The sequence below is a fragment of the Daucus carota genome, chromosome 9 (assembly GCF_001625215.2).
Source record: "Daucus carota subsp. sativus chromosome 9, DH1 v3.0, whole genome shotgun sequence".
NCBI lineage: Eukaryota > Viridiplantae > Streptophyta > Magnoliopsida > Apiales > Apiaceae > Daucus > Daucus carota.
This window is the reverse complement of record NC_030389.2, coordinates 28,570,720-28,592,857: the sequence shown is the minus strand read 5'-3', so window position 1 is coordinate 28,592,857 and position 22,138 is coordinate 28,570,720. Positions and strand designations below refer to the sequence as shown.

The 22,138-nt window shown below is 35.3% G+C and overlaps 2 protein-coding genes across 2 annotated transcripts; one reads left to right on the top strand and one right to left on the bottom strand.

Moving 5' to 3' along the window:
• Positions 1-160: 160 nt before the first annotated feature.
• Positions 161-649, bottom strand: LOC135149568 (AT-hook motif nuclear-localized protein 23-like). The gene is made up of 2 exons (XM_064085309.1): positions 313-649; positions 161-255 (listed from the first exon to the last, which is right to left on the bottom strand). Exons 1-2 carry the CDS (start codon positions 647-649, stop codon positions 161-163), a joined length of 432 nt encoding a protein of 143 aa, XP_063941379.1.
• Positions 650-17,562: 16,913 nt separating this feature from the next.
• Positions 17,563-20,931, top strand: LOC135149567 (uncharacterized). Its single transcript, XM_064085308.1, has 5 exons — positions 17,563-17,982; positions 18,128-18,383; positions 18,488-20,018; positions 20,105-20,210; positions 20,296-20,931. The coding sequence occupies exons 1-5, from the start codon at positions 17,563-17,565 to the stop codon at positions 20,929-20,931; spliced, it is 2,949 nt and encodes a 982-aa protein (XP_063941378.1).
• The last annotated feature ends 1,207 nt before the right edge of the window (positions 20,932-22,138 follow it).

Here is a 22,138-nt window from a genome sequence, read left to right as displayed (position 1 = left end):
AAATGAAATATACTAATAATTAAGGAATGTTGTATATCATAAAAAACATAAGGAATAAATATTTGAAAATGATTTATTTGAATTAGATAGTTTATTAGAGTACATGGCTAGTGGATCTCTTGCACTGCAGAACAACACTAGAGAGATAAGAATTAAAACATCAGACTTGTGTAGAAACGGCAAGAACAAGAGTAACAACACTTGCTGCTTTCATCTGAGAGAGAATTTGTCCTCCCATAACATTACCTGCAGCATCTGCAAATTAAACATGGAAACAACTAATAATATTTCCAGAAGCAGCATTTAAACAACGGTAAGCCCCAGAAAACGAAATTATGTGGAAGCTTGTAGAAACGCATGGGGGAGGGATTGCATTGAGTGGATACGCAATATCAACCTCAGAAATGAGTCCCTGGCCAGTAAGCACAGTTACAGCAAGCCCGAAATGCAGTGCAAATTGCACCACACAACTTATGACATCAAATCCACTAGGGATTTCAAGAATGACTGTTTTGTTGATGCCATTCACTGGCTCACCGTTGGTCATTAAAGACCCATCAGAATTGAATGAATATTGAGGTGCTCCTCCATGCCTCCCTGGAGCTGTAGATATTGGGCTTGTTAAACCATTTTGGTTTGAATTACTCATCACTGCTAAAATGTTATTGCTGTGAACTAAACAATGAAAGAGATAAGTATATAGCCTCTCAGCTGATAGCATATATGAGCTGTAATTTGTGATTTTTATTGTTTATATGAGTTTAAAAAGATAATAAGGTATATGAGATTTCACAGTTATTGAATAAAACAGCTGTGTTCATGGAATTTATAGCTAGGGAGAATCTTTTGCATATTTTTTTCATGCATATAATCTTTCTACTCATTGATAGAAGATATATATATATATATATATATATATATATATATATGTTGAATTCATAAACAATTTATGAATTTTCGTAGAATATAACATATTTTGATTCTATGCAAAAAATTTGGCGGTGTATTCAATTCTGTTGACATTTTAATGTATAGTTTTTAATATATGTATTTTAATGGATTGCATGTGATTTAAATTTAATGGGCATTTTTGATAAAATGTCATAAAATAGAGTTATATAGATTCTTTAGGATTCAAGCAGAATACCTACAAATCACATTAATTTTTTGGTGGGATTTCAAAAAACGGAATCCCTACAAAATCCATAATTTTATGAAATCCAAACAATCCATTACCATTCAGATTTTGATAGATTTTAAACAATTTCAATTGAATACCATAGGATTTTTAAGCATAATTTTCAATCCTAATTGAAGACTACCAGATTTTGTAAAATAATTTAAAATCTCAATTGACTATCCTAAGATTTTAAAACATTTTTAATAATCCCAATTGAATATTCTCGGATTTCATTAATGAAAAAAAATCCTTTAAAATCTCAATCGAATATACCCCCTTAAAGTATAATACCCGTCCTAAAATTAGGGGTGAGTAAAACTGAACTGGAACCGAAAAACCAAACCGAATCGTGTAAATTCGGTTCGGTCCTAATTTTCTGAAAATTCGGTCCATTCCGAATAGACCGAATAGACCGAAATAAAGTTCGGTCCGGTCCGTAAAAAAATATTCGGTCCGGCCCGAATAGACCGAATAGACCAATATATATATATATATATATATATATATATATATATATATATATATATATATATATATGATTTTAATTAATATTTATGTTAGATATATCTTTTATGTTATAATTATAGTATCTAATTTGTAAATTTAATTATATATATCTTTAATGAATTGGGGGTGATTAATTAATATGAAAATTTAAAAATAAAAGATGAATTATAGTTTTATTTATAATATAATTTTTTATTTTAAAAATAATTTCGGTTCTTTTGGTCCGGACCGAACCGAATTATTTCTGTTTGGTCTAGTTCGGTCCATAATAAAACTTTGGTCTGGTTCGGTCCAAAAAAAATTCAAACTTCGATTCTGGGTCTATTCGGTTTGATCCGGTTTTGGATCGGACCGACCGAATGCTCACCCCTATTCAAGTATACTCTATCAAAATTTCTTAGATTATGTTCGGAAAAAGAAAAATAACAATGAAAAAAAAATCATATATTAGATATCCACCCAAAGAATTCAAGTACACTCTGTCAAAATCTTGCTCCATAAAGTAATAATAACTATGGTGATGTAACAACCCCAAATTGACGTAATATATATTTAATTATTTATTTTAAGTACTGTGACGAGGATATAAAAAGTGCGTGTGATAATTTTTTTTATTATTGATGAGATTACGAGATAATCATTTATATATATATATATATATATATATATATATATATATATTGAGTGTAGCTAATTGGAATATTTCTAAATTAATAATGGTTGCAATAAATCTAAATATTTAGATAGTCGCACGCATAAATTATATGTTTTATTTTTCACAATAGAGCCACTATAGATTGTCATTAAAATTATTTACTACTACTATTAAGTAGTAAGAATAAATAGTGAAAAATTAGTATTATTATAAATAAATAATAGACATCGAAAAGGAAAGAATTGTGTTAGATAACCATATAATCATAAAATAATTTTTCAGTTTCTTTGTTAATGCTAGTTTCAAGGAGTGATTAATGCTTAACAATTCCACATCATTATGTACAACCTAATTTTGTACATGTAGTATTAATGGGGAAAATCACGCACAAAATTGGCTACACAAAATGATGTGTCATTAACATTAATAAGATTGTCTGTGTTTCCTCAACCATCACTCGACAACTTCATTTTACTATAGTTTAGATAGCAATATGGCACATCATTCTGTATAATAGTTTTGTGCAAAAAACATTACTCTTTAATATTTTAAAAGATGAGTAGATTACAGGGTGATTTCACCATGTTTTTTGGTTAATATTGTTAATCACTAAAAGAAAAATTGAATCACAATATATACAATATTAATTAAAGATTAGAGCCCTTATCTTTTTTTTTTGATAAACATGGATATTCCATTAATAAGATAAAAATACACCATAGATTTGATAAACATGGATATTCCATTAATAAGATAAAAATACATCACAGACCATAGCCCTGACCAGCAATCATACAAGCATAACATGTGAAGAGGGCATGCCTTCCTAAAAGAAGCTACCACTAGAAATTACCTAGAAAAACAAAAATTAAAAATATTAGCTGCCATGTTACACCACTGAAAACTACATTCAAGCACTACATCATAATAGATGGCCTAGGCAATTTTATGAACACTGAGTGTTGCAAAATTATGTTACTACTAATCCATACCAACAACAATGATAATCATTCATGTCCATTTCATGTTGCAATAGTGTGTTGCGTAGAGTTTTAGAAAAATGATTATTTGTAATAATTTTGAAAAACTAAAATAATTTTAAATTATTAATTATTAAAATATAATATATTAAACTTCAACCCCTAAAGGGACCTGAGCTTGGTTTGTCAACATGGCATCTTCATGAGCCATTTCTTAAGCTGCATTTTATCTCGGACTCGAGTGACAATGCGATCTGTTTTGACGAGTTTGAAGTTATTTGCATGGATTGTGAAAACACAGTTCAACACATCTGGCATCTCCTGATTGTATTCCCCACATGACGGCTTTGACATTAGTCATGTGATGCATAAGGACACAAGCTCCCCACAGTCTCCGGCCATCTGCATTCTTGAGAACACCAATCCTGTCGGAGTTGCCATTTGGAAGAGGAACTTCTGATGAAAAGCGGTGAACATTTATCTTGACACAATTTTCTTCGGAAGGAACTCATGCAACATTCATTATGATTGAGACAGAGATGCAATACTGAGTTTATAAATGGAAAGACCTAGCCAATGTTAAGTCATGACAGTATTACTACAAAGGACGCAGGAGTACTAAAGCACACGAATAGGTGATATCTATTCCTTGGACTCAGAGTCTACTGAATGCAAACATATTTTAATACAAAATTTTGACAATAGATTTAATCTCTAAGTGTGTCCTCTTTGCCGGAATTATTGACTTGTCATGGGTTATTTACTTATATTCTGTATAAAGGAAAAATACACGCTTCGCCTTATTGAAAAGATCATATTATATATTTTTAAGATATATTTTAGTTAACATATAAATACACATGGACAAACTTTGAAATCTAAAAAGAACAATACATCTCAAATCTTGAGGATTAAGAATAGAACCATACACCACAAACGGTACATACCAGCGCACAATCTTTGTAAATATGAGAAAATTTTAAAATTTAATGAAGAAATAAAGAGTGATACTAGATTTGTTGGTGAAGGTGAGTGCCAAGTAGATAATGACCGCAGAAACATGATAGAAAATTTTTAACACAAATGCCTGAACTAAAGAAAATTTAATTAAACATGTGTTGGAAATTTGACGTGCAACATTTTCACCAAATGATTCTTATATGTGCATGTACAATATTCTATTATATAATACAATTCCTGCATATCAATATGGCAAATATTACATATCATAAAAAAGCGACGATTTTTGACATTTGTCCCATTGTGAATATTTGTATTGGTCAATTTACTTGGCTGAAGAAAAAAATAAATGTAAAATATCAAAAAGAAAAGACATACATATGAAATTTAATTAAACATGTGTTGGAAATTTGACGTTCATCATTGTCACCAAATGATTCTTATATGTGCATATACAATCTACTATATAATAAAATTCATGCATATTAATATGGCAACTATTAATGATCATAAAAAAGCGACAACTTTTGACATTTCTCCGATAGTGATTTTTGGTCTCAGTTTACGTGGCTGAAGCATAAAATAAATGCAAATTATTAAAAAGAAAGGACATATCTATAGATATCATTTACACCAGACCAGCATTTTCTGTAGTCACAAATTAAATACCAAACTGAAATGATATAGTTCAATGATTAATAGTCTCACCTTTCAATTTCTGCTGGGAATTTCAAATTTAAAAACACCAATAAGTAATGAAATCCTAGAAATTGAGGAAAAATAGAATAAAAGATTTAGAACACGCCCTCATCCTCCTTCACTACAAGAAAAGCGGCTATTTTTGACCAGAATTTGACGGCCGAAAATGACCTCTGTTCTTGTAGTGCTTGAGCAGGGCCTGCTGCAAAGACCGGAAGGTTTTCCCGACCATACATAGCCATTTACTCAGCTGCGCAGCATTTTATCTTCCTGGGACTCGAGTGACGATGCGATCTGTTTTGCCAAGTTTGAAGTTATTGGCATGGATTGTGTTAAACCTAGTCATGACTTCTACTAAGTCATTTCGATGACCATTTCTTCTTGATATCAGATAACACTGAAAGCTAGGAAGTCATTAGTCTCAATCGATGTGTACCTTGTGAAAACCCAGTTCAACACATCTGGCGGCTCCGATTGTATTCCCCACATGACCTCCTTGACATTAGTCGTGATGCTTAAGGCCACAAGCTGCCCACAGTTTCCTGCCATCTGCATTCATGAGAACACCAACCCCGTTGGAGTTGCCATTTGGAAGAGGACCTTCTGATGAAAAGCGGTGAACATTTATCTTGACACAATTTTCTTTGGGAGGAACTCATGCAACATTCATTATGATTGAGATAGAGATGCAATACAGCCTACTAATGAGTTTATAAAGGGAAAGACCGAGCCATTGTTAAGTCATGAAAGTAATACTACAATGACACATGAGTACTAGAGCACACGAATAGTTGATATCTATTCCTTGGACTCAGAGTCTATGGAATATTGCAAACATATTTTAATACAAAATTTTGACAATAGATTTATTCTTTAAGTGTGTCGGCCTCTTTGCAGGAATTATTGACTTGTTAATACAGGCTTCACGCTATTCAAAGGATCATATTATATATATATTTTAGTTAACATTATTAAATTCACATGCCTGACAAAAAAAAAAAATTCACATGCACATATAAAACTTCCCATCAATATTACTGAATTTTAATGTTCTATTCCTTTAAAGGTTCAGGTATCTCCTCATATTCACACCACAAAAATTCCCAATGTTATATATTTTTACCAATCAATGCTCCCTGTTTCTTTCCTTAGTTGCATTGTGTTTATTTGGTTCTTTAGTATACATCATATCCTTCTTGATTTTTCTTTCCTTTCAAAGCTGCTTCATGATTGATAGTATACATTTCATGTAATATAATCAAAAGTATACATGAGAACATCAATCTATATTATATAGACAAATTTTGGAATCTAAATAGAACAATAGACCTGAAACCTTGAGGATTAAGAATAGAACAATACACCTCAAATGATACATACGAGCACACAGTCTTTGTAAATATGAGCAAAATTTAAAATTTGATGAAGAAATAAAGAGTGATACTAGATTTGTTGGTGAAGGTGAGTGCCGAGTAGATAATGACCGGAGAAATAAAGATAGCGCATTTTGAACACAAATGCTTGAACTAAAGGAAATTTAATTAAACATGTGTTTGGAAATTTGACGTGCATCATTGTCACCAAATGATTCTTATATGTGCATATACAATCTACTATATAATACAATTCATGCATATTAATATGGCAACTATTACCGATCATAAAAAAGCGACCACTTTTGACAATTGTGTGATAGTGATTTTTGGTATTTCTTGATTTACCTCGCTTAAGCAAAAAATAAATGTAAAAATATTATAAAGAAAAGATGTACCTATCAATATAATTTCCACCAGACCGACATTTTTTGTAGTCACAAATTAAATAGAAAAAAGGCCTGCCTAACCATTACATACATTTTCATGCTTGTCTAGAGTGTATATACATGCCGAAGAGTATCAAAGAACTTACTCGTTGAGGGATCATAAAAATCCTAAAAAACATATTCTATAATGCAAAAAGTGCAGCAGCAATGATTGCAATAATCTCGGCATTAGGAGTCACCACCATAGTCATCATTCCAAAAAGAGTGCAGTATAGCAGGGTGAAGAACGTGAAGAATACATACCAAAAGAATTTCACTACTATCCAATCAAATCCGATCATTGCATAAACGATAATACTATACATAATACACTCCAACTTGTGCAAGAACATTATATGGTATTTCTACCAATACATTTTTAGACAAAAGAAGAGGGACTTGCTTAATATATTTGGTACAAATAAGAAAATTCAATTTATCGAGGAACGTCATATCCACTTATTACATGTGCAAAGGCATATGGCAAGGCGAGTACTATATTCATGCTGCTCGTTTTCTATAAAAGACAGTGCGTTTGACATCCACTTCTGGCTGCACTAACGTAACCATTTTCATGGTAAGATGGAAAGGCTATTTATAAGATACTTTTGGAACAACTGATTTCTCATGTCTTCATCATTCCTCTACTCCCTTATTTTCCCTCCTCTCCTGTAATTTCTTCGCAGACACAAAATATATACGTGTATGTATATATAAGAATCAACAAACTGAGTTAAAACTTTTGGTTTTCATCTTTACAAATACCTAAGCGAAATGATAAAGTTCAATAATTAATTGTGAGACTTTTCAATTTCTGGCGGGAATTTCAAATTTTTAAAACAACAATAAGTACTAAAATCCTAGAAATTGATGAAAAATACAATAAGAGATTTTGAAGACAGGTCAGCATCTTGAGATCCTCCTTTATATATTCATTTATATATATATATATATATATATATATATGTGTGTGTGTGTGTGTGTGTGTGTGTGTGCATAGATATATATATATAGAGAGAGAGGGGCTCATGATCAAATACAAACCACCCTCTAAATACAAACTAAAAACCTTTCTTTTATACTACCCAACAACTCCACATTATCTCTTTTATCAAACCCCCTTCATCTCTCTCTCTCTCCTCTCTCTCCACCTCTGCTACCACATCTTTGCCGACCCACTCCTACCAACACTGCACTCATGTCATTGCTTCCGATTACACCATTATCATCACCACCAGCGGCTGATATGTATACAAAAATCGGTGATATTCTGGTATATAATTTAGTAATATCTGCTGTACATTTTAGTGATTTTTGCTTTAGAAATTAGTGATATTCACTGTAGAATTAGTGATATTCGATATAGAAGATCAGTGAAAATCTCTCAAACTTGATCAAGACCTCCAGATTTGTCTTGTTTGTTGATTCTGATGGTTGTGACGACGCTGGAGATGGAGGTGGTGGACACAAAAGGGGCGGGAGCATGGAGGATGCGGGGGTGGGGGTTGAGATGGCGGAGGTGGAGGTCGATGTCGAGTATGGCAGAGGTAGGGGCTGAGATAATTCGGTGGGGTGAAGGTGGTGGTGGTAGAAGTCGAGGTGGACGTCGTGGTGGCAGAGGTTGAGATGAAGGCGGTGGAGGTGGGGTTGACGTTGGTGGTAGAGACGGTGAAGGCGAACCGGAGGGATGGTAAACGTGAACGGGGCGGCGGGGGCGGTAGACATGGAGGGAGCGGCGGACATGGAGTTGCCAGGAGCGGAGGCGGAGCCGAAGAAGATGGAGGTGGGGTTGTTGAAAGATTTAGTGATAGTGTGTTTAGAATTTAGTGATATTGGAGCTCGGTTTTAGGTTTGTAGATCAAGAGGGTTTATAGTGGAGTAGTACTCTCTCTCTATATATATATATATATAAAAATTCATTATGTGGAAAAAATAATGCTTTTAGCTTCTGTCTTTATAGATACCTAGCTAACCGAAATGATAGTTCGAAAAATATTAATAGCAAGCAATATCTGCCGTGAATTTCAAAATTTTAAAACACTAATCAATAAGAAGGGAAATCCTATAAGACTCCCTTGTCAAGATCGTAGTTATAGAAGTCATATATGATTGGTGTCACAAATGCCTGTTGCACAAGCAAAAAGAGTTGCCTTCAATTTTTTAAACCGATCCGATGCTTCATCTTTGCTTTAATCATATACACCCACATAAATCGGTTGATATCATCGACTAACAAGAGAAAATATTTGTTCCCGGATGGCGTTGCGGGCGAGATGTGACCACAGAGATCCCCATTAACAAGATCAAGACACTTCTTTGCTGTGAAGCTTGAATTGGGGGGGATTGTTGGGATATTATGGGCTCTGTGTCCAGCATCTCCCCAGTTATATAAACACGAACACGGGGGCGGATTGTTGGGGATATTATGGGCTCTGTGTCCAGCACGAGGCGCTTGTAATATCCTAAGTATAAGGAAATAAGGCTGCAGCTTCTCTAAACGCTTGGGCTTTTAGCGCACCGGTAAGCACATGATCCTAAAAAGATTGAGGAAAATTAGAATAAGTGATTTAAAATATGCCACGTCAAATATATAGATTACTTCTAAATGTATTTTCTATGTGTATACTAAATGCAATAAATCATTGCAAGAATAAAGTCGTGCCCATACGGAAAAGTATATATCAGGAAAAACATAAGGAACAACGCTAGAGATCTCTTGCACTGCAGAACAAAGCTAGAGATAATAAAATTAAAACATCAGACTTCTGTAGAAACGGCAAGTAAAAGTGTAACAATACTTGCTGCTTTCAAGTGAGAGACCACCCTTCCTCCCATAAAATTACCTGCAGCATCTGCAAATTGAAAATGAAAACAACTAATAATGTGTCCAGAAGCAGCATTACAAACAACTGTAAGTTCCAGAATTAGAAATCATCTGGAAGCTTGTAGAAACGCACTGAGGAGGGATTGCACCTAGTGGATCACTACAACAGATTCAGCATCACACAACGGTTTTTGCCTGTTGTCTGAGACCACGGAAAACCGTTGTCTACCGAGACGCCGTCTGATATGCGTATCAGACAACGGTGCGCACCGTTGTGTGATAGTGCTGAACACGATGGTTTACGTTGAAAAAACTGTTGTGCAACACCCAGAACCAACAACGTTTTCTATTAAACGTGGTGTTGTTAATAATCCTTCTTAACAATAGTTGCTTTCAGAAATAATGTTGTTAGAGAGGCATTCCACAACAGTTTTAGTTTCTCCATACTGGTTGAAAGGAGGATCATACAACGATTCTTAACGAGGGCATGCTTGTTGTTTATGCTTTACTACAACGGTTTCTGGTATAAAGGTTCTTGTTTAAGAACTGTTCTTACAATACTTTGTCTTTTCAACTGTTGTGCTAAATCCTTCATACATCAATTTTTCCAACAAAATAGCTTGACGAATATGTCTTCAGACAATGTTTTATTTAGAAAGGTCCAATTGTGTAAGGACCCTTTTCACAATATGAGCATTTTTAAAGTGTTGTGTGAAATCTCTTGTACAACGGCTTATGGTTAAAACAAGCTCGTCCAAATATATGTTTACACAAGGCTTTTGGTTTTTTGTAATGTTGTTTGTACATTTCTTAGACAACGGTTTCCATCTCCAAATGCCTTTGTCTTTGCGCATCTTAGACAATGGCTTTTGCTCTCATTACTCTTGTTAATCATTCGATTAGACAATGGTTTTAAAAGATGGGGATGATTGTTTAAGTTCTATGAGACAATATTCTTTTACCACTGTGAGCATTGTATTATGTTATCTATAACAATTGTCATTTATATTTCCCATTAGCTAAAAATATAAAAGACAATGGTTTTTATCAAAGTGGCCGTTGGATCATGTGACTTGTACAATGGCCATATACATGTCCCCATCAGCTAAAAATGAAACAGACAATACTTTTTGCATTACATAAAAAAACTAAGCTATAGAATGAAATCAATGCCCAAAAATTAGTAAATAAAATATTCATTACCAACATCAAAAGCCACCACATACCAACAATCTTCACAATTTACCAACTATGTTTCCAACCAAACATAAAAGCCAAAACAATTCAAAAACCAACTAATATCCACCAACTAATATTCACATATCATCCAACAATACTAACCAAGGCAAACGCACCTAACAATCCAAAAACCCACCAACAGATTCTACCAATCTTGACGCGACAATGTATTGTATTTTCGGATGCACATATCCAAAAAAAGACATACATGGATATAACTTAAGTCTAAATTTAGGCAAAATAAACCATGTAATAAGTCCCAATATATATAAATGTGCATCCGAAAATAATCAATCCTCTATGCAGCCTAACTAGCATGCTGCCTCATGAAGTACTTTGCCCAGGCACTCCTGATCTCATTGAGATCATCGCTATCAAAGACAAGATTGCTCCTCCGCGCCCACTGAAATAAGGAAAATTGTTAGAGAAAATCATAGTTTTTAGCACAAAACACAAGAACATAGAAACAGAATGTTTATACCTTGGACGCAAACTTGAGTTCCTTGTCTATACATATTTCTCTCATATAAAGCATCACAAAAAGACCACAATCAGTGGTCCCAATCTGGGCAGGAACACCCTGAAATTAAAACGGTCACATGTCTACCCTACACTTTTGGAGATCAATTAATTTACTAAGATTTGGATTATAAAAATAATTATACCGCTAAATTCTCCCAATTTATTTTCTTCTTCAGAAACCTCTTCACATCCTCCTTGTAAATTTTTATGCCACTACAACAAAATTTAATAAATGAGCATAAAGACATTTCTTCAATTAATTAAGAATTAACAGATCTTCGTACTCACTTGTTAACAACTTCAATCCATTCTTCATTTGCAATTCTCCGCTTTAACGGGTCCAAGTGATAAACCATTTGTGCATCGGGATTTACAACAGTAAGTGCCCAGTGGTTCCTAGACAATAAAAACCAAGCAGTATATAGACTTAAACATGTCCAAAAATAAAACTTTATGCTAATAATATACATGGTAAAAAGGAGACAAAAAGTGTACTTACGTGTGGTGATATGGCAAAAGAAAGACTTGGGATGGCTTAGCACTTTTGAATCTGAGAGCAAGGGCGCGTGACCTCGCTGCTGGATTACCACAACCAAGAGCCCCAATCTTGGCTGGATCAACAAAAGATATCATGTCTGTCATTTTGTGCTTTCTTAAATTTTCCTGGAGTATACTGCATAAAAGAAGTAGAAAATCATAACCAAAAAATCAAAATTCCATTCAAGAACTAAAAGAAAAGACAACAAAAAAATAGAATAGGAGCACTCACTTGATAAACATGCAAATGACAGTTCCTGATATTTCACCTCCAAAGCACACAGCACTTATGTCGGATTTAAACAAACACTTTTTATCCGATGATCCAAAAGCTTCTTCGGATAACTTGAACGCCTGTGAACGACCATCCTTCAAAGCATCGCTTGCCCAAAGCCACAATTTTTTCAAAGTAGGAGGGAAGTCAGGGCCCATATTAACCACTGGCTCTGGTTCCGAGACCAAGTCATTCACCTTCTTCATTTTTCTTGGGCCATTCTTCTTGCCTCCCTATAAGGATATTTATAATTTTTTCAACTAATTAATGTAGAATATATAAAGCTATTAGTACATTATATTCAGATATTTTTCTCAAATAGCACACTATATTTAGCTATTTTTCTCAAACATGTAGCTATTTTCTCAAATATTACACTATACTTAGCTATTTTTCTCAAACATGTAGATTTGAACAAGATAAATGACAAAGAAAAGATGGAGCTGTTAAGTACCTTCACTGCTCGAGACTTCACCCGATCACTGTTTGCCTTCACTTCCCGTAACATGTTTCTCGGCCATGCAATGAAAGTTCCAACAGCTTGATCTACTGTGATGATTTCATCGTCAATTGGGAATGGGATCTCAGCAGCTCCCTGGATAACACGAGTAATTGATACTCGTACGTTATCTCCTCCAAGTGGCTTCCCATGAAGAACAGCAGTGACAAAGTCAACTGTTGCATGAGCAACAATGTTGGTTGGGGTTCCAATTGCTAACTCCCATAGAATACCTTCATTTTCCTCAGCCACTTCCACATCCTTGTCCTCAACTACAAGATACTCAACTCCTTTCTCTTCACCACTGCTCTTTAATTCAGCAACATCTTTTTCTTTATCCTTGTTCTTCTCTTCATCATCAACTTCCTGAAAATTATTCTCAGCATCTTCCCCTCTAGGAGATTCATTGAGATCCAATTTCTTTTTAACAGCTGTCAATTCCAGCACATTTTCAAGTCCTCCTTTTGAACAACTTCCTTGTTGTGATCCAATATTTGGACTCCCATCAATCTTTATACTTAAAGCTTCTTTCAGCTTTGCCATCTCTGCAGCCCAAAATTCATCTCTTTCTTTGATGATCCTGTTAGTCTCATCAGCCATAAACTTTTGAATACCTTCTTGGATCTTTTCTTCAATTGATCGGTTTTTTCTCTTTAGTCTTGGCAGGTTAAAATAGTTGGATTGCTTAACATAACTCCCCTGACCACGCACCCGTCCTCGGTGCTCAGAGTTACCAAGAACCTTGGTCAAGATATCATTAGTGCCTTCCTCTGTCACTTTCCCCTCTTCAACTTTCTTCTTCGTCTTCTCCTACAATTAAACAAAAAGTAATAAGTCATCATTTATACGCCATATTTGAACAGAAAAAGTAAAACTCTAAGATAACCAAAACTTAACATAATTATCGCAGATGGAACATAAAAATAGACAGCATCCAAATTTTATTTGGTAAACAAGCACTTACAATTTCTTCAGCTATGGTTACAAGTTTTTCTGTCTTGTACTTCCCATCTTTATCACACCGCGCACGGAGCCATGTACTTGCTCGGTCTATCTCGATTTCAGGATCACCACCAGACTACATGTTCATTTCAAATGCCTAAGAATCCCAACATCTTACGCCTAAGAATCCGGACCATCGTAACAGGTCCTCGTTTCAAATGCTTAACTCCTTGTTCGTTATCTATAGGCCCTTCTTCCCTTTGTTTCCGCTTCTTACTCAGTTTCTGTTGTAGATTTGTAGAAATGGCCTTCTTCTTTTCAGATTTAGGTGAAGAACTCTGAGAGGGAGGCTGCACAGTGCTTCCTTTTAATGCCTTTTTAGCTAGCCCACTTGTCTCCCCTGCAGCATGGTTTTTTGTTGATGCCTTAAGCTTCTTAGACGTCCCACTTGTCTCCCCTGCTGAATGGTTTCTTTTTAATGCCTTCATAAGGTTGACTTTAGTTGTATTCGAAGAGGATCTTGTCTTCCTTGTAGGAGCCATAATGACTTTAGTTGTATTCAAAGAGGAGCTTGTCTTCCTTGTAGGAGCCATAATGCTCTGCACACCACAAAAATCATAAACCCCACAATACTACATAACCCACAAAAAAGATACCCATAAAGACTGCCCATGACCCACTGTAATCAAGCATAATCAGATATTAACACAAAAAAATTGATTTGTAAACCCTAAAAACAAAAAATCATGAACACAAAAAAGGCATAATCCTTAAACCCACAATACTACATAACCCACAAAATAGAGACCCACAAACACAGTCCATAACTCACTGTCCTTAAGACATAAACCGGTATTAACACAAGAATTGATTTATAAACCCTAAAAACAAAAAATCATGGACACAAAAAATCATAAACCCCGAATACAATATAACCCACAAATAGAAACCCACAAACATAACCAAACCCACTCTTGAATCATGCATTACAAATCTTAACCCACAAAACAGAGAATCACAAACATGACCCATAACCCACTATAACCATTAACCACACAATTAAAAACTAAACATAACCCACTGTAATCAAGCATCACAAAATCAAGAACTAAACATAAATCTAAAATTAAAGATGAGAGAGAGGTACCCAACTTTGAGAGAGAGCGAAGCGAGCACGAGGTGAGAGCGAGAGGGGGGTGGTGAGAGCGAGAGGGGCGACGTGAGAGCGAGAGCGAGAGGGAGAGCTGAGAGTGAGAGCGAGGCGAGGTGAGAGCTGAGAGTGAAGTGAGAGATGAGAGTGAATTAAGTGAGAGATGAGAGAGTGAATTAAGTGAGAGATGAGAGAGTGAATCGAGGGTTTTGAAATCGGTGAAAAAAAGGGGGGGAGAAACCAGGGTGTTAAACAAACGAGGCTTTAACTTATTTTATTTATATTCAAATATGTAATGTCTTTATTTTTAGACATATAATATTTTTTATGTATAAATGAATATATATATATTTTTTATATATTTTTTATTAAACTTAAAAATTAGTAAAGCTTTTTAAATCTTTTTATATCTTTTTTATACATATCTTTTTATATCTTTTTCTATATATTTTTATACATTCAGCAATTTGGGGCACGTAGGTTCTAGAGTTGGGGCACGTAATTGCTACAGGTTCGGGGCACGTAATTTCTAAAACTTGGGGCACATAATATCTACCATCCGGGGCACGTACATTCAACAATTTGGGGCACGTAGGTTCTAGAGTTGGGGCACGTAATTGCTACAGGGTAATTTCTAAAACTTGGGGCACATAATATCTACCATCCGGGGCACGTAATATCTACCATCCGGGGCACGTACATTCAGCAATTTGGGGCACGTAGGTTCTAGAGTTGGGGCACGTAATTGCTACAGGTTCGGGGCACGTAATTTCTAAAACTTGGGGCACATAATATCTACCATCGAGGGCACGTACATTCAGCAATTTGGGGCACGTAGGTTCTAGAGTTGGGGCACGTAATTGCTACAGGTTCGGGGCACGTAATTTCTAAAACTTGGGGCACATAATATCTACCATCTGGGGCACGTACATTCAGCAACTTGGGGCACGTAGGTTCTAGAGTTGGGGCACGTAATTGCTACAGGTTCGGAATTTTGATTATATTATTAGTTTATTAATAAGAACAATGTTTTGGTTTTTATACTTTTTAAAAAATGAAGTAGGCATGATAAAATAGGTAAATTTATTGAAATAATTAAATGCCGTAAAAAATATTTTAAAATAATAAGTAAGGATTGCCCGTGTCAGATCTTTCGAATTTCGGGTATCCATATCAGATCCGATGTCTATTAAATTTGAAATTAAATTTGAAATCAGGAAAGAGTAAAATCTAGAAACACGGTCAGACAACGGTTTCTCCTAGAAAGTATTGTACATATAAAGTACACATAACGGTTTTTTAAACTAAGAGGGTTGTCTTATTCATACAACGGTTTTGACACAAAAATCTTTGTCTGAAGGTTCTTTCTACAACGTTGACTTTAGAAAACGTTGTCCAAAGTTTAGTTAGACAATACTCTTTTACTTTAAAAATGCTTGTCTGAACCAAAAGACTTTTAAATCCTTAATTTTGCAATCAATTAATTTGTTAACAAATCGAACTTCCGTTAACGTCCTAAATATTGGATTATCCCAAACTTACTAAGTGGTAAAAACAAATTTACCTAGTTTTCTCATAATATTTGTGACATCGACACGTTATTATTGTTGTTTACAAACATACACACGTTAATTAGTTCTTACTTACAGGATAAGCAATCAAAGTAAATTACTTTACTTGATGTAAGTGTTTCAGTTTCTCTACCTCTTTTTGATATTAAGATATTAAGCAGGTATCGGATTGTCAAAATTAACAACACGTACCATGTATAACAAAGAACATAAACTTCAAAATAAGATTGAAAGATATTAATCAAGTATTGAATTGTCAAATTAACAACATGTACCATGTATAACAAAGAACCCGAACTGGATCGTAACATATCTATCATATGTGATTCTTGGGACACTCGTTAATTTAACTACTAACGAGATAAAACATGATGTGGTTGTAAAAAGTTAAAATGGAGTGTAAAAAATTACGACGTGTCAGACAACCGTTTCTCCTAAAAAGTATTGTACATGTTAGGTACAGATAACGGTTTTTGAAGTTAGAACCGTTGTCTTATTCATACAACGGTTGTTTCATAATTAACGTTGTCTGAAGTCTATTTCTACAACGTTGTCTTTAAAAAGTGTTGTCCATAGTTCATTTAGACAGTGGTTTTATTACTATAAAAATGCTTGTCTGAACTTTAACACATTAATTGTGCACGCAATTACTTTGATAACACATAAATTTGATAACATCTTTGTCGGGATATATATCTTTGTCCGAAGACAACATTTCATTGAATTCATTATCCAGATCTTTGTTTGAGCTCTCGTCTTCCATGACCCTTCTATCTATCATTGAAAAGTTTCACCCTTCTATCTCATCTCTAATTAAACACTGCACCTCCTCATCTCCGATTTGAACTCATCATCTCCGATTTGAACTCATCATCTCCGATTTGAACTCATCGTGTCTGGAACTCATCATCTCCGATTTGAACACTCTACCTCATCTATTCTCTCTGGTTGAAGCTCATTCTTGCCGAGTTGAAGGTATTACAACACTCTACCTCTTCAATTTTATCAAATTTGAAATTAGGGTTCTTACTAATATTTGGGGATTTGGGGGTTCAAACTTAATTTGTTTTAATTTGCTTAATTAAGTTAGTACCTTGGAATTAGGTATTAAAGCACTCTATCTCTCCATGTGGGTTTTGATGTTCTGCTATGTGTGTATTTTTTTTGGTATTGGGGCTGTTATACAAGATAAATAACTAAATAGATTAAATTATTTTACAAGATGGACAGGTCTTGGTTGATGGCTGATAGAAGAACAAAGGAATTTGAAAGAGGAGTAGATGAATTATTGTTATTTGCATTTGAGAACGGCTGTGATGAAAATAAAATCAGTTGTCCATGTTTAAAATGTGCACATAGCAAGTCCTGGAGAGCTCAAACAGTGAGGTGCCATCTTTTTCAAAATGGTATAGATCAGACCTACACTCATTGGATATGGCATGGAGAGTTAAATACCGAAAGCAAGTCTCCTACAGAAGACACAGCTAGTTCAGAGTCGGTGGACCAAATCCCGATGAAACCAGAAAATGATGATATTGATGATGATATTTCTTTTGATTCCGCTGATGCATTTAACCATGTTCAATCAGAACATGAACCACTTTATCCGGGGTGTGAGGGATTTACGAAGATGAAGGCTTTGGTAAAGTTATATAACTTGAAAGAAAAACACCAAGTATCAGATGGTTGCTTCTCTGAACTTCTATTGTTGGTTGGTTCTATGCTCCCGGAAGGCAACACCTTCCCTTCTTCATTTAGTGAAGCAAAAAAAAGCTTGTGCGCTTTAGGAATGGAGTATGAAAAAATTCACGTATGCTCCAAATGATTGTGTATTGTATCGTGGAGAAAAGGATGAAGATGAGACACGTTGTCGTGTTTGTCAAGCCTCTAGATGGAAGTTGAACAAAAAAGGAGAAGAATTAGAAGGGGTTCCAGCAAAAGTTTTATGGTATTTTCCGTTGATACCACGTTTGAGGACTTTATTCAGTTCTGCACAAACAGCCAAGGATTTGACATGGCATGACACGGAGAGAATAAATGATGGTAATTGAGACATCCAGTGGATTCAAAGACATGGAAGGAAGTCGACAGTAAGTGGCCAGAGTTTTCTTCAGATTCTAGAAACCTCTGCTTAGCTTTATCTTCAGATGGGTTCAATCCCTTTTACAGCACAAATATTGATTATTCATGTTGGCCAGTTTTAATGTCAATCTACAATCTCCCACCATGGCTTTGTATGAAGACGAAGTATATTATGCTATGTTTATTGATATCCGGACCAAAGGAACCTGGCAATGATATTGATGTGTTCCTTCAGCCGCTCATTGAAGATTTACAAAATCTATGGACTGGAAAACAAGTTTATGACGCATACAAGAGGGAGTATTTCTTGCTGCGAGGCATTTTATTATGGACAATTAGTGACAATCCAGCCTATGGTAACTTGTCAGGGAACATTGTAAAAGGGTATAATGCGTGTCCTGTTTGCGTTGATGGAACAAAAGCAACGAGGCTTGCTAATTACCGTAAGTGCGTGGTCATGAGGCATCGGAGGTGGTTGCCCCGTGCACATCCATATCGAAGGAAGAAAGAAGATTTTGATAACACAGTGGAAAAGGGAACTGCCCCAATTCCATTAACCGGGGAGGAGGTGCTTGAGAGAACAAAACATTTAAAGGGTCATGTCTTTGGTAAGACACAACGCCAACCTCGATTCCAAAAAGGTGATGTTCGACCTATTTTTAAGAAGGTTTCTATATTTTTTGAACTTGAGTATTGGAAGTTTTTGCCGGTTAGACATGTTCTCGATGTTATGCACATTGAGAAAAATATTTGCGAAGCTTTACTTGGTACTATGCTTAATATACCCAAGAAGACAAAAGACAAGGAATCTGTCCGGCTAGACATGGCTGAAATGGGAATAAGAACGGAGCTAAGGCCAAAAACTCCCGGGAAAAAGGAGAAGTTACCATTGGCATCTTTGAATTTAACTCATTCGGAAAAAAAAGTAGTTTGCTCATCATTTCTAGGCATGAAGTTGCCTGATGGCTTCTGTTCAAATATTAGAAGTTTAGTTTCAATGGAAACTCTTCGACTTACTGGAATGAAATCTCACGACTGCCATATGATCTTGCATCACTTGCTCCCAATTGCGATACGGTCGTCACTGCAAAAACAGGTCAGAAACACTGTCATTAGATTCTGTCTTTTTTTTAAGGCAATTTGTAGTAAAGTTATTGAGGTTGATAAGTTGGAGAAAATGCAATCCCAGCTGGTGGAAACTTTGTGCCAACTTGAAAAATACTTCCCCCCTTCCTTGTTTGATATTATGTTTCATCTCTCGGTCCATCTTGTACGAGAAGTAGAGCTTTGTGGACCAATTTTTCTTAGATGGATGTATCCTTTTGAGAGATATATGAAGACATTTAAAGGATATATAAGGAATCAGGCTCGTGCAGAAGGTTGCATTGCTGAGGCCTATGTTGCAGAAGAAGCTGTTGAGTGTTTGGTGAACCATGAGGAAGCGACAGTTGGGTTGCCAAAAAATGGTAGGCATAGGAAGGATGCCTTTTGTAGGCCATTATCTGGTGCATCAGTTATAACTCCGAGCGACAATGATTTGCATTTAGCCCATTTATGTGTTTTACAAAATACGGCTGCGGTTGGGCCATATTTTAAGTAAGTCATTTCTTAATTTTCTTCTTAATCCTGATATTATACATCATTATGTTATCATTTACATAGTCTCTTTTAATTGTATGCAGTGAACACATGTCATTTTTGATGACTAAATATCCGGCAAATGAAAATAATGAAATGTGGCTAAAGAATAAGCAAAATGAGACATTCCCAGAATGGTTTAGAGCAAAGGTATTATGTGCACTTTATAACATTTTTGTGCATTTTTAAAACTGTCACATAAGTCATTTTATAACTTTTATGCTATCTTTGGCAGATTGCTTCAGATTTGCTTGACGAAAAGGAGATATCACAAGAAATAAGATGGCTCGCAGATGGGCCCAATAAGGATGTCCCTACATACAATGGTTACAAAATGGATGGGATTACCTTTAGCACCAAAGCTCGTGATGATACACGTAATGTTCAATGCAGTGGCGTGTGTGTTCAAGCCGATACCATGGTTGTGCAGGTTAAGGATCAAATTGTTGAGCATGCCTCACCTACATTTTATGGAGTGATAATAGGTATATGGGAGTTAGACTACAACAACTTTAGGATCCCTATTTTTCGTTGTAATTGGATTGATATGAATAGAGGGACTAAGGTAGATGACTTGGGTTATACTTTGGTTAATTTGAATAAGTTGGGGTTTTTTAATTATCCATTTGTGCTAGCGAAACACGTTAAGCAAGTATGTTACATAGATGATCCTCTTGATAAACTATGGTCCGTGGTGTTGAAATTACCCGAGAAAAACTATTATGAGGACAATGATGAAGAAAATGAGGGATCCGTGGAAGTAGAACTTGAGAATGAGTGCTTTGTGCCAAATTTCCCGGATGTTGATTTAGACGAGGAGGACACGACTAGCTACATGCGAGATGTAGATGAACTAATTCAACTTTCATGATGTAATTTAAATTGATTTTTAGTTTGGTGATGAACTAAACAAACTTTTAGGATGTAAGTTAGTTTCCTTGTTTTTTTCTCTGTTGGTTGGCTCTGTTTTTAGTCAGATTTGTTGGTGTGCCTCTGTTTTCAGGATGGTTTGCTCTGTTTTTCTGCTTTTTTTTTCTAATGGTGGCAAATCAGACAAGCGTTTTTGTCAAAAGAGGCTTGTCTGATAACCATTCACATAACGCTAAACAAAACAAAGCTTGTCTTTAAAGTCCAATAACAACACTTTTACTAAACAAACTGTTGTCTGTTTCTTAAAAGTCATTTAGTCAGACAACATTTTATTTGTTAAAGGCTTGTCTGTAAGGCCATGTTACGATGCTAACAAAAACACTTGTATGTTAGCTTTCCAGTCACACAACACTACATAAAACCCTTGTTTGAAATCCTTGTAAACAACACAACAAATAAAACCGTTGTCTGATTAATACAACGGTTTCTGGAACTATTGTCTGAGGTTTCTTCACACATCAGCTCTTAAAACAGTTGTCTAACATGCATCATTACACAATACCACAGTTAAGAAAACGTTGTCTAATTGAATTTACTAGACAACATTTTTTTAACCGTTGTAGGTCGTAGGTGTTAGACAATAGTTTTTCGAGGACGAAAAGAAAGTGTTGTGTCTTAATTCCAAACAACGCTTTTTTCACCGTGCGTTGTCTGATCAGTGTTGTCTAATGGTGTTTTTCTTGTAGTGGATACGCAACATCAACAACAGAAATGTGTCCCTGGCTACTCCTGCATAAATATATAACTAACGATAGCAGATTCTGAACACAAATCCTTATTCTGGGCTTTTTGTAACTGTGCTTACTGGCCTGCAGGGACTCATTTGTGATGTCGATGTTGCGTATTCACAGGGTGCAATCCGTCTGCAGTGCAGTTCTACATGCTACCAGATAATTTCATTTTCGAGAACTTACCGTTGTTCAAATGCTGCTTCTGGACACATAATTGAACGAATAATGAGGAGCTCCTCCATGCCTCCCTGGAGCTGTAGATATTGGGCTTGTTAAACAATGTTGGTTTGAATTACTCATCACTGAGAAAATGTTATTGCTGTCAACTAAACAATGAAAGAGATAAGTATATATAGGGTGTTGCACTAGGAGGCGAGCAATTTATAGATGTTCATGATAAACCTCTCTGATAGCAAT

What these genes read in the sequence shown, in the direction of transcription:
- LOC135149568 (XM_064085309.1), bottom strand. Translation starts at nt 649, where the DNA reads ATGAGTAATTCAAACCAAAATGGTTTAACAAGCCCAATATCTACAGCT. An exon ending in TTCGTTTTCTGGGGCTTACC is followed by an intron (nt 256 to 312) that starts GTTGTTTAAATG and finishes TTTAATTTGCAG; the next exon opens with ATGCTGCAGGTAATGTTATG.
- LOC135149567 (XM_064085308.1), top strand. Translation starts at nt 17,563, where the DNA reads ATGGACAGGTCTTGGTTGATGGCTGATAGAAGAACAAAGGAATTTGAA. An exon ending in TTACGAAGATGAAGGCTTTG is followed by an intron (nt 17,983 to 18,127) that starts GTAAAGTTATAT and finishes TGTGCGCTTTAG; the next exon opens with GAATGGAGTATGAAAAAATT. An exon ending in CACGGAGAGAATAAATGATG is followed by an intron (nt 18,384 to 18,487) that starts GTAATTGAGACA and finishes CTTTATCTTCAG; the next exon opens with ATGGGTTCAATCCCTTTTAC.